General features: G+C 39.6%; 1 protein-coding gene across 6 annotated transcripts in view; it reads left to right on the plus strand.

Annotated features, from left to right (window-relative positions):
- The window catches only part of LOC136864113 (uncharacterized), a 929406-nt gene that overhangs the window by 711890 nt on the left and 203957 nt on the right, over nucleotides 1-13559 (plus strand). For all 6 annotated transcript variants that reach the window (XR_010859273.2, XM_067140697.2, XM_067140695.2 and 3 more), the window contains one exon: nucleotides 7161-7247. Coding sequence is in view for 5 of the 6 variants with exons in the window: in XM_067140697.2 (XP_066996798.2) it covers nucleotides 7161-7247 (87 nt within the window). In the remaining variant the exon portion in view is untranslated. The remainder of the gene's footprint in view (nucleotides 1-7160; nucleotides 7248-13559) is intronic.

A 13559-nucleotide genomic window follows, 5' to 3' on the forward strand; every position in this document is an offset into this window, starting at 1 on the left:
ATATATTTCACAATTCAGTTCGTAGCCTGTTGCCGCATTGCAAAGTACATACATTTTCATACCGTACTTATTGGGCTTATTCTTCATATAAACCCTAAACCCTACTCGACCACGGAAGGGACATATAGCCTCATCTATTTTTAGGTTCTCATACGGTTGAAAACTGGCAAAGCATTTGTGCACAAAAAAATCAAAGAAAGGCCTGAGTTTATGTAGTGGGTCATGATTAGGTTCCCCCTTCTTGATGAAGGTGGCATTGTCATTTAGGTGCAACATGAATAAAATTTCGGAAAATCTATCACAACTCAACAATCGACTGGCAAATCCTGTCTGATAAAAGGTATCAGTAGACCAATAATCACTAAGTTTGGGTAGCTTCACCATACACATATGCAAAATTGTTGCAAAAAACCAATGAATTTAGTGAAGTTTTACTGCAGCCCACCGGTGCCACATGGAATTTTCCTTCAGTTTTCCCAGACGTTTCATTGCCGCAATTGTCGTACCTGCATATCTGTTGGTTTCTGTTTTTATATTTTTGATCACATCGTCACTAAAAAAAATTACTGAAACAATCCATTTCATCACTCCCCGCGCAAAACTGAGTAGAACCAGATGCCGACTGGAAGACAGGTAGCTGTGGTTGGTAATCTGTTTCTGACCATTCATCATCAGGTTCAGATGATCTAGCAGATGTTCCCGGCACAGGTGAATCATCAGCCTGCGTCTCTTCGTCTAAACGAAAAAAATAAACCCAAATTTCTGTAGGCGAAGTATTTCTATCGTTTGTATTTAGAGTAAAATAATACAGCTAAACACTTACGTTCCAAAGTGACGTAATAAATAAAAATCTTACCTGAACTATCGCTTGATGCGTTATCCGGTTCGTAAGCAGGGTCGTCATCACTTTCATCCATCTCTGAACCTGCTTCTCCTGATAAAATATCGAAAATATCACTATCATTGCGCCGATGTGAAGATGTGTTTACACAGTAACACAGTTGACAGCGTGACAGATTTGGCGTGTGCAGCACACGGCACACCGAGTGCTTCACGGCAAGGAGAAAATATCCTGTTTATCGTTTCAGTTCGAAATTCCTGATAACTGCTGCATTCTAGTGGTCACGAGATGAACTATTACCTCCAACCAAGGGACGGGAACCGTACGTGATACGTGCAGGTGGATATAAACACACAAGAAAATCACGCCCGTATCACATACAGGCGCCGTCCAGAAGCAGGAAAGCAGCGCGCCCGTATCCCGTACGGGCATAGTGTTGAAAGTGTTAAACAACAAGCATCATCATCATCATCAGTACTTCCGAATGTAATACATAGTGACTGGAAGTGTTCTCTGGATAACTGTGGCTGTTGAAAGCCCCTCTCCCCCCTTAGTTTAAAATATATTTCATGCTTGTTCTCCACATTTATCACATCAGGATTTACCTAAGCAGCTGCAAATGAGATAAGAGAGACCACACTTTTTAGGTTAGGTATGCTATCAAGAAGTTCCATGACGGGATGATTAAAAATAAATAACAGGAAAGTTTGCCACATTTGTGGATATCTACAGGAGTGGCGCTAATGAGTTTTATTATAATGTTTAATTTCGTACGATCGTTGTCTACATTTTTATTAACGCATAGTATGTTTTGTTTGGCGTCTCCAAAAATCGCTAAGTTGGGACATAAAATTATTATTATATATATAATTCGCTGGGGCCATCAAGGACCACGTTAAGTCTTGTTGCATTTGACACTGAACTTGGCCTTCTTTATAGCCCCAATTTCCCTCATTCTTTGTGAGTGGGCCTGCTTACGCTCCTCTGTCCAAGGGGCACCGTGTCTTCTCTTCGGTTGCTCGTCTCGGTTTAGCCCGTTCGTCAATATTTTCTTGCGGAAGAGATCTCTGTTAAAGGCGTCTTCAGCTGAGATATGTAGCATTTGCAGGTCTTCTTTGGTATTTCTAAACCAGGGAATTGTAGTTTTGGGGTTTGAATCAAAAAAGTGAAAGATTTCTTTAGTTAACTTTCTTCTGTCCATTCTTTTCAGATGACCGTAATATCATACCCGTCTTTTTCTGATTGTGTCAGTAATTTTCTCTATTTTGCTGTAGACTTCCTTGTTGGATCTCTTTTGATGGATTCCATTTCTGTACTTTGATCCCAAGATTCCTCTCACAATTTTGCGTTCTCTTTTCTCCAGTTCTTCAAGTAGTCCTTTGTTGGCATTTAGAGACAGAGTTTCGGCTGCATATAGAACTACTGGCTTCAGAACTGTTTCATAGTGACGTATCTTGGTGTTTTGGGAAAGGCATTTTTTGTTGTAGATTGTGCGGGATGTTTGGTAGGCTATTTCCAGTTTGCGTACTCGCTCCTGAAGTGCTTCTTTGTCCAGTCCATTTTTCATGATCTCACCCAGGTATTTGAATTTGTCTACTCGGGTGATGTGCCCGTATTTTGTATGGAGTTTTGGTGGAGCCTCTTTGATGTTAGTCATTACTTCTGTTTTCTCAAACGATATCTGCAGACCAGTTTGTTCGACAATTTCCTTTAAAATTTCAACTTGAGCTCTAGCAGTTTCTATGTCGGTTGAGAGAACAGCAATATCATCGGCAAATGCTAAGCAGTCTGTTGCGATCCCCTTGGATTTGGTTCCTATTCTCAATGGACTGTAGTTGGTTTCCTGTAATCTCACCCGCCAGGTTCTGATGATTTTTTCAAGAACACAGTTGAAGAGTATCGGGGATAGCCCATCACTTTGTCGGACTCCTGTTTTGATGTCAAAGGAATGCGAGAGACATCCGTGGAACTTCACCTTGGATTTTGTATCGGTCAGGGTGGCTCTAATTAATGCCAGCAGTTTCAAATCAACTCCAAATTCATTTAAGATGTTTAGCAGGACTTCCCGGTCAATGGAGTCGTACGCTTTCTTAAAGTCCACAAAGACAGACACATACTGCTTGGACCTTAGTGTACAATATCTGATGATCGTGTTGAGATTTTGGATCTGTTCAGCTGTTGAGCGACCTTTTCTGAACCCTCCTTGGTATTCACCTATTTGATGTTCGACTTGTGCTTCCAAACGCTCCAGAATGGCAAGTGATAGAATTTTGTAAGTCACGGGTAGCAAAGATATTCCTCTGTAGTTGTTGATGTTCTTCATGCTGCCTTTTTTGTGTAATGGATGGATCAAAGCTATTTTCCAATCTTCGGGTAGGGTCTCCTTGTTCCAAATTTCTTCTATTTGCTTTTGCAAGATATCAAGTGATTCTTCTGGGGCATATTTCCATAGTTCTGCTACTACTGAGTCTTCCCCCGGCGCTTTGTTATTTTTGAGACGGGCAATGTGGTGCTTGATTTCATCTCTGTCGGGTGGTCTGGAATCTGGGTACCTGAGTAAGGGTTCCTTGGTCTCAATGGCGCTTTGCGGTTTAGAGCAATTAAGTAAATTCTTGAAGTAATCTGCCAGAATGCTGCAATTTTCTTCATTTGACGTCGCCAGTGTGCCGTCCGTTCGCTCAAAGCATAGAGATGGTGGTTTATAGCCAGTGAGTTTGCGTTTGAAGGCTCTGTAGTACTCTCTGCTTTCATTCTTCCTAAGGTTTTGTTCTATCTTTTCAATGAGAGATTTTTCGTATTTACGTTTCTCAGTTCTGAACACCCTAGCTGCTTGGGCACGTTGGGTTTTGTAGGTTTCCCAATCATTTTCTGATTTCGTAGAGTTGTACTGTTTCCACGCATTGAGTCTTTCTTGGAGGACTGATTCGCAGGTACTATTCCACCAGGCATGCTTTTTGCTTCTCTTGATTTCTGCAATGTCTTTGGCGGCCTCAACAAGGAGACTTTTGGCGTTGTTAAAGTCACAGTCATTTGGTCTAGCCTTCTCCTGGAACTCCTCGACCCTTTGCCGAAGTTTATCATTGTCGAAGCGTGTGTGATCTGTTTGGTTGTCTTCCTTGTGTTTGCGGGAATTGGTTTGAATTTGATAAGAGACATATAATGATCCGAGGCCACATTGATGCCTTTCTTTACCTTGACATTCATAATCTCAGGGCTGTTTCTCCTGGAGATCGCAACATGATCAATTTGGAACTCTCCGAGAGCTTGGACGGGAGAACGCCAAGTCATTTCCTTTCTGGGTAGATGGCGAAAGTGGGTCGACATGACCTGCAGGTTGTGATTTTCGCAAATGGTCACCAGTCTTTTGCCGTTGGGACTGGTTCTTTTGTGAGCAGGGTAATTTCCTATAACTTTCTTGTACTTCTGCTCACGACCTAGTTGGGCATTGAAGTCACCCAAAAGAAGCTTGACATGGTGTTTGGGGATTTTGTTCAATTTTTCATCCAGTAGGTCCCAGAAATTATCAACTTCGTCTGGATCAGACTTGTTCTTATCGTTTGTAGGAGCATGTGCGTTAACTAGGGCGTAGGTTTTGTTCGCGCATTTATTTGTGAGTATAGACAATCTGTCATTCACAGGTTCGAAATTTGCAACCGATTTAAGGATCTTGGTTCTAACAGCAAACGCGGTTCCAAGCATCACAGCTCCATTGAGGATTCCTCTTTGCGCTTTGCTCTTGAAAAATCGGTAGCCTTCGGATTCAAAAATCTCTTCATCTGGGTACCTTGTTTCCTGTAAGGCCACTATGGATATCTGATTTTCATGAAGAGCTTTGGTGAGGGTTTTCAGCTTGCCAGTTTGTGTAAGTGAATTTATGTTGAAAGTTGCTAGAAAGGTTTTAGATTTTGGCCTGAGTTTTTGACTCTTCGGGGTACACCGAGACGCTCCGGCTCGTCTCTTGCATGATGTCGAGTCACCCCCAGAATCCGAACGAGACTCGTGCGCCGTGGCGTTCACGACGAGGGATTTATCCGAAGATTTACCCCCTGGGGTATGTTTCTTGAAATGTTGTGCCATCATGCTTTTTGACTTGACTTTGCTTTGGACGGGTACCCATCCTTTTTACAACTAGGGTTGTTTAGCCCTAGAGGTTACCTCAAGATGTTTTCTGGCTTCTGGTCATTTACCAGTCTTCGCCGTAACCCTGGCAAGGGACCAGCTTTTTTTTTTTTTCACGGTGGTATTTTATTTCCCTACTACCCTCTGACTCTGCTGGCGGCAGAGCCAGCGAGCTTCCCCAATTCCAATGGGACGCGCCCGATGGAGGTAACTGGTAAATCCCCACACAGGAAATTATTATTATTATTATTATTATTATTATTATTATTATTATTATTATTATTATTATTATTATTATTATTGTTGTCATTAATGCTTTCACAGCCCATACTTATAGACATGGTATTATATAGGCTTTTGGGCTTGTGCCGTGTCAAGAAAATAAGGTGACATTCTTAATGTTTCGCAGAAAACTGTGCTCTGCGTCCTCGAAGAATTCTCGACTGTCCACGAGAAGGGCTTCTTAAACAATGACACGTTTCAATTTCGAACGTTATAATAGAAGTATAAATGGAAATGGTACATTCATTCACCTCCAGATGGTCCCCAGGATGTGGCACAACGCTAGCGTTCGAAGCGGAAGCTGACCGAATGATCACAATCAGACTAAGCGGTTCACATAACGTGTTTACGTAACATATGCCAGGTGTAAGACATAGACATAAGCCTGGAATGAAACGTCTGGCGACGAGGAATGTACGAATTTGGAAAAAACGCCGAGACAAAATAACAATTGTGAAGGGGCAGGGAAGGGAACTACCTATGTAAATTCTTAATGGCTGGCAACCAGGTATTACTTAATAGATATCCGGTGTCCCTGTTGAAATTGTTAGGATTTCTACGCATTTTCACAGCTTCCTGTATAATCCTGGACCTGTAGTGTTTAGTGTGGGTAAGAGCTCGAGTATCTTGGAACATGACATCATGACCTGACGATAGAGCGTGCTCAGCTATTGCCGATTTGTCAGGTTGGTTGTCAGGACGCACAGCACAGTTTTCTGCGTAACGTTAAGAAATTCACCTTATTTTCTTGACATGGCACAAGCCCAAAAGCCTATATAATATCATGTCTATTATTATTATTATTATTATTATTATTATTATTAGACAGGCCCCCGGTGGAAGAGAGTTTCATGTACCATTTTTACTGCATATCAACCTTCCTACCGTTCGTTAATCTCTGGCATTACGGTGCTGGGAATCGAACTCAGGCTCCTGAGAACGACAGCTAATTGTGCTAACCATTACACTGGCGACATTCTTAACTACAAAACACAGACATATATACATGACTGATGCGTGCTTGCAATGCGCGGGTTGGAAACAAAACTATTCACCTATTTGTACGACATCATCAGAGCTGCAGTAAGCCTACGCTACAGAGGTGAACATTTATTAAACACGAAGCACAGATGTACTGCATGACTTTGATGCATGTTTTCATTGCATGGGTTGTGCGGATGAAACTATTCACAAATTTGTGTGATGTCATCAGAGCTGCAGTAATGCTTGTACCCACTTCGAAGCAGAATCGTTGTTCTTCTCTGACTAATTACGTTGGGGGTTCTTGTATGCGAGATTTATTTTTTCATTTCCTTTGTCTCGAAAAGCCAGGGTGGGTCTAATACATGAGTAAATACGGTAGTTACTTGCTTTCCTTTCTCCATCTCTAATTCATTCATTGTCTAATAGGATTATCATCTTTTGATCTGTGTGACAGCTAACCTATTGAGTGCTTTGCCATATAGCATAGGGAAATTAACCATTCATTTTGTCAAACTTAAATGAGATAAATGGCTTGTTTTTTGAAGTATTTCTATATGTTTGATGCCATAAATGTGTACAGTATATCATTGCAACCTACTGTGTACTCTCCCTCAAATATTTATCCTTCCCTGTGGGTGAGTGGCAAGTGGCCAAGTTTGGTTTTCAGCTTTTTAAGTAGTATTCAGTTTATGAAATCATGTGTTATAAAGAATATATGGAAATAAACTTCTCTGTCTTTCGTTTACTGCATTAAGAAAATAGTAACACTAAACTTAAGGCCACGGCCGCTTCCTTCCAACTCCTAGGCCTTTCCTATCCCATCGTCGCCATAAGACCTATCTGTGTCGGTGCGACGTAAAGCCCATAGCAAAAAAAAAAAAAAGTAACACTAAACTATGATGGTTTTAATTGTGCACCATGTTGTGTGTTCCAGGTGATAAACTCTCTGTGGAAGCACAGTAAACCTGTAAAAAAACCTGCTGTTAGTCCCGTTTGGTTTCCATTCCACTCCATAATCAAGGTAGGCATGTGCTTTAATAACATCTTCCGGTAATTAAACCTTTTAGTGCCAGAGTTGCTGTGATCAATCCTCCAAAAGTGAGCAAAATTTCCAAGCATCACTCTTAGCGATGCTTCATTTCTTTATACCTTGAGAGACTTCTAGACCAAAAATTGCATTACCTTGGCATGACCATTAATGTGTGTTCAAGCCGCCATGTTCTGGTGACATTCTTTTGTTTTCTGTTTATTGATATACTTGAGCAATGTTTTTAACTCATTGGCATACCTAGCCACCTGCCAGGCAGTTGTGCAGGCTGTGACCATTCATACACAAACACCTGGTGGGCAGTCTAAGGAGAGGTAGCTTTCTGCAACCAATTTAAGTCTTCTGTTCATAGATGGCGTGACGTGCAGTTTACCATTTGAAAACTGAGAAAATCTCTCTCTCAAACTGAAGTACCATCCACCACAGAAACACGCAATAGTGATTTTATCCCTCCATATAGGGTTGGCATCGGAAAGGGCATTCGGCTGTAAAATGGCCAAATTCACATGTGCGACGCATTTCGCACCCACGACCCCACAGGTGTGGGAAAAGCGGAACAGGAAGAAGAATCTGCTCTCTCTATCTCTTGAAGTTGGAATGAACATCGTAGATTGCATCAAGCAGCAGGCAATCACTATCAAAGTAGGGTGATTCCCCGCTTAGTAGTCAGCAGAAATGGCTGGCCCCAGTAAACCTCATGTTACAAGGAAGTAAAATGAGTGTAAATTACAGAATAGCGGGAGGAAATCTGATGGTGATATAGCTTCAGAAAGTGATACAGGTTTATTTACTGTACGAGACACATAATTTAAAGGAACTTCCTGCGTGGCTACAAGATATGAAACAGCCAGTCAGGAGCTTGCCCTGCTCTCCTGTTTTGCCTAGTACAAAGTAACAAGGGGACACATTGTGAGAACAAGATTTTGTTTATTATTTATGCCTAGAAAATATTGCAACGTTCAAAGGCAGTCAACAGCTTACTCAGAGACAGCTTTATTCTGTGCATGACCCTCCAAGAACCAGATCTCTAAGCTCTAAGCCAAGTGGTTGGCGAGTTATGATGTATTATAATTTTGCTTTCAGAAGTGTTTTTTAAGTAAATACACTGTGTTATCTTCTGTCTCTTCTGTTTCTGGTTTATCTGTGAGCAGGCATCTCAATGAAGTATCCTTCTGCAGCAGAACATTTAACTGCTGACAGATTGGATAAACAGATACTGCATTCCAGGCTTCAGTGTTGTATAGAAGGCAGTCCTCACTCTGCTTTGATCAGTTTTGAGTTGAGTGTGTGCAGCCCTTATGTTATTGTGTACTGCTTGTGAATTTATTAAGTGCAATATAGGAAACATTATTATTATTATTATTATTATTATTATTATTATTATTATTATTATTATTATTATTATTATTATTATTATTATTATTATTATTATTATTATTATTATTACTTAAGATAAATATGTATCATGGAAATATTTTTTAGTAATAAACGAATTATGGCTGGCAGTGAACCCGGTACGAGTGACAGGTGAAAAAGTGGTTAAAAGACGTGAACATCTCCATGGACAGACAAGAAACATTATTTTCAGTGTCTACACGTTCTTGAAGAAATTATCATTTGAATAGGAGAGAGCAAAGGTAAATTTTTCGAAAGCATGAGAACTGACCATTGAAGCTTGTGGAAATGGGAGTTTGCACACAGTGACAAGAATTCATGCTGAGGCAGAAGAGTCTCTCTAATAGGTGTTTACTCCCATATTCATGTCCCGTGGAAAGAAACACAACATGCAGAAGCGTTTCACTTATCTCCATGATTTTGAAAGGGATGCTTTGCATAAGACAATTTGTCATTGATTCATTCATTATTAATTTACCATAAACCTTTACAGTATCTATGGAAGGCCAGGGGAAAAGGACAAGCCCCTTCACGTTGATAAAGGGGAATGCGGTACAGCTAAGAAGCATATTGCAGAAATGGGGCAAAAGAAAAATGTACACAAGCTCAACGTCTTCTATGTATTCACTGTTAAAATCAATCGGGTTTAAGTACAAGAAGACAAATTATGTTGGGAATTTCCTCATGGATATTGGAGGTATAGTTGCTGCATGAATTATGTTCTTGAGGGCAGTATATAATTTGATATCAGGAGATGGACACCCTATATTTTATCTGGATGAAACATGGGTAAACCAGAACCACACAAATAATATATTTGGCAGGAATCATACAGGAAGGGAGGTCTGAAAGTTCCTCCAGGGAAAAGAAGCAAACTTCAAATTATCAATCGGTTATCAATGATCTGCATTTAGGGCTGTTGCCCTGGTGGCAGATTCCCTATTAGTTGTTTTCCCAACTTTTTCTTATAAATTTTCAAAGAACATGGATATTTATCGAACATATCCGTTGACAATTTATTCCAATCCCTTGCTCCTCGTCCTGTAAATGAATATTTGCCCCAATTTGTCCTCCTGAAATCCAACTTATCTTCATACTATGATCTTTCCTACTTTTAAAAGCTCCACTCAAGCTTATTTGTCTACTTATGTCATTCCACGTGAACCCTCCACTGACAGTTCGAAACGTACCACATACTCGAACATCTCTTCTCCTTACTCCCAAATCTTCCCAGACCAAGGTTTGCAACAGTGTTGTAACACTACTCCTTTGTCGGAAATCACCCAGGATCAATTGTGCTGCTTTCCTTTGAATCTTTTTCAGTTCTTGTATCAAGTATTCCTGGTGAGGGTCCCATACACTGGAGCCGTACTCTAACTGCGATCTTTCCAGAGACTTACACACCCTCTCCCTTATATCCTCACTACAAACCCTAAATACTCTCATAACCATGTGATGAGATCTACAAACTTTCTTAACAATCTCAATAATATGAATTCCCCAACAAAGATCATTCCTTCTAAGAACATTTTTTTTTTTTTTACAATATGCTTTATGTTGCACCAACACTGATAGGTCTTAATGGTGATGATGGGATAGGAAAGGGCTAGGAGTTGGAAGGAAGTGGCTGTGGCCCTAATTAAGGTACAGCCCCAGCATTTGCCTGGTGTGAAATTGGACCTTATATGAACACGTAGGTACTAAGACTGTTTCCCATGAGGTACTATCACCCCTCAACACAGTAATTAAAATTTAGAGTTCTTTTCCTCTTACTGAAACCAAATACACAATAGACAATACTGGACACTTCTGTATTTTTCCGTACTAAGGTGAGGAGACATATTGACAGTGGCGCACCTGGCAGCCTCACCTTAAACATCAGGCGGCAAGATTGAAACTATGAAAGTTGCAAGCTAAAATTGATAGAAATGATGAAACCAAATAATGATTTTTGCTTTGTTCTTCTACGGAAGTTGAATGTTAATATTGATAGAAATAATGAAACTTAATAATGATTTTGTTTTGTCCAAATCCGTGACTGAATGGTCAGCGTTGTGGCCTTCCGTTAAGAAGATCCCAGATTCGATTCCCGGCTGGAACAGGATTTTAATCAAGTCTCATTAATTCTTCTGGTTCAGAGACTGGGTGCTTGTGTTTGTTCCATTTTGTTCCTCTTCATATTCAGAAAACGCACTACACTTCCAACCACCACAGAAACATGCAATAGTGATTACTATACCTCAGATTTTTAGGTGCCTATATGTTCTTTTAGCTGCATAAAATAGACCCTCAAATAGGTTCTAAAATGATTTTTTTTTTTTTTTTTACTGGGCAAGTTGCCATGTAGTTTCTGGCGTGCAGCCGTGAGCTTGCATCCAGGAGATAGTGGGTTCAAACCCCACTGTTGGCAGCCCAGAAGATTGTTTACCATGGTTTCCCATTTTCGGTTTTCCATTTTCACACCAAGCAAATGCTGGGGCTGAACCGTAAGTAAGGACACGGCTGCTTCCTTCCCACTCCCAGCCCTTTCGTATCCCATTGTCGCCATAAGACCTATCTGTGTCTGTGTGACGTAAAGCAATTTCTAAAAATAAATTTTAAAAATTTCAGGTAGCCTCAGTTGTACGTATCTTAACAGACATCAATTACAAACCATGTTCGTTTTGCTAAATTGATAATAACTCGTTAGGGGGAATATAAAACAAGTTTTATTCACCTTTTTGCTGCAAACATCACTGACTATAATTTTACCATCCGATGTGAAAAGAGGAAACTCCTTTAATTTTTAATTAAAGATTACTTGAAACCTGTCACTTTCGGCATAATTCGTAGTGTATAGTGCACTACTACACTCAGTTTCAAGGCCATCCTGCTAGGTGTGCTGGCAATCAACATCTTGTGTTATCTCTCAGAGTAGGAAGGGTCCACCTATTCAATACTATTATTTTGTATATTGTCTTATAACACTGGGCTTAGTTTCGACACCATATACGGACCATAATGAAATTCATAACTTACGATCTCTCAGAGTGGCACATATCTTCTATGGTATATTATTTTGGTGAAACTTACAACGTGACTTTTCATCTCATTTACATTCATACCATTGTCTGCTGTCCATCTCAAATTGTTTAAGTCCCACTGCAGCTGCTCACAATCCTGCAGCTCATTTACTACTCTATACAGTATAACATCATCCGCAAATAGCCTTATCTGTGATTCCAGTTCTTTACTCACATCATTTACATGTAAGAAAACATAAAGGCCCAATAATACTGCCTTGCAGAATCCCCTCTTAATCATTAAAGGATCAGATAAGGCTTCACCTAATTCTCTGAGTTCAATTTTCTAGAAATGTAGCTACCCATTCAACCACTCTTTTGTCTAATCCAACAGCCCTCCTTTTTGTCAGTAATCTTACCATGATCTACCCTATCAAGAGCCTTAGATAGGTCAATAGCAATACAGGCCATTTGACCTCCTTAATCTAAAATATCGGGTATATCTTGCTGGAATCCTGCAAGTTGAGCTTCAGTGGAATAACCTTTCCTAAACCCAAACTGCCTTCTATCAAACCAGTCAGTAATTTCACAAACGTGTCCAATATAAACAGAAAGAATGCTTTTCCAGAGCTTACAAAAAACACATGTCAAGCCACTGGCCTGTAATTATTCGCTTTGAGTTTGTCTCCCTTTCCCTTGTACAGTGGGGCTACTATTGCCACTCTCCATTGATTTGGAATTGCTCCTTCATGCAAACAGTAATCAAACAAGTATTTCAGATATGACACTATATCCCAACCCATTGCCAGAAATCTTATCACCAAGCTCGATAGCTGCAGTCGCTTAAGTGCGGCCAGTATCCAGTATTCGGGAGATAGTAGGTCCAAACCACAGTATTTCGCCAGTATTGGTTGCCTCTTCTATCAGGAATTTATTTATATATGACACACGTCTGTAACAGAGTTGCACTCCAATTACAACAGACATTACACAATATAGTGCTATGATATATATTGCAAAACTGAAAAAGATCATGAAAAATTAACAACAGATTTTGAAAAACTATAATAAACAAATTTAGAAGAGAAAGTGACAGAAACAACAATAGGTTATATACAGATCAGGATTAGGTAGTGCTGCAATTACTGGCTCCTGATTACATAAGTAAGAAGGCACACACATATGCAAACGGGTCAGGTGCATGATTAACAGTGTAAAAATATGTATAGTATCTCGAAGTTTATAGACAGTTGAATTCCATTTGGATTATTGACAAAGATAGTATAATGAATTTTTTTTATTTTTTATAAGGTGCTATTTGTGAAAATTGTTTAAGTATATTCACTAAAGAAAATCACTAGACGTTTTTTGAAGTCTGTTAGGGGCATTGATAGATCTGTGTCATGGTTTTTGAATACGTCATTAAACGTACTACACATCCTTACTAATGGCAAATTTTTATGAATTAATATGTTGGATAAGGGATTGTAAAAGTACGTCCGGTTACGCAAGTTTGATTTGCTTATGTTAAAATGTATTCTGGCTAGCAGATCACCACTATCTATAATGCCATATAATTCTTGGTGAGTGCTTAATGAATTGCAGCTAAATTCTTCTAATAACTGACTATATGAAATTCTCAACCTAAATGCTGACTGATTAAGCTTCTTGTAATAAATAAACCTTAAGAATCTCTTTTGAACCTTTTCAATTTTATTTATATATGATTTGTAATTTGGCATCCATATAACGGATGCATATTCCAATTCTAACCTCATGAATGAGTTACAGAGAACACATATAGTCTTAATGTTATTTATGTCCTTCCCATTTTGTATGATAAAACCTAGTTGTTTGAGTGCTGTATTTACTATTACGTCAATATGTG

This window comes from Anabrus simplex, chromosome 2, assembly GCF_040414725.1.
Source record: "Anabrus simplex isolate iqAnaSimp1 chromosome 2, ASM4041472v1, whole genome shotgun sequence".
Classification (NCBI taxonomy): domain Eukaryota; kingdom Metazoa; phylum Arthropoda; class Insecta; order Orthoptera; family Tettigoniidae; genus Anabrus; species Anabrus simplex.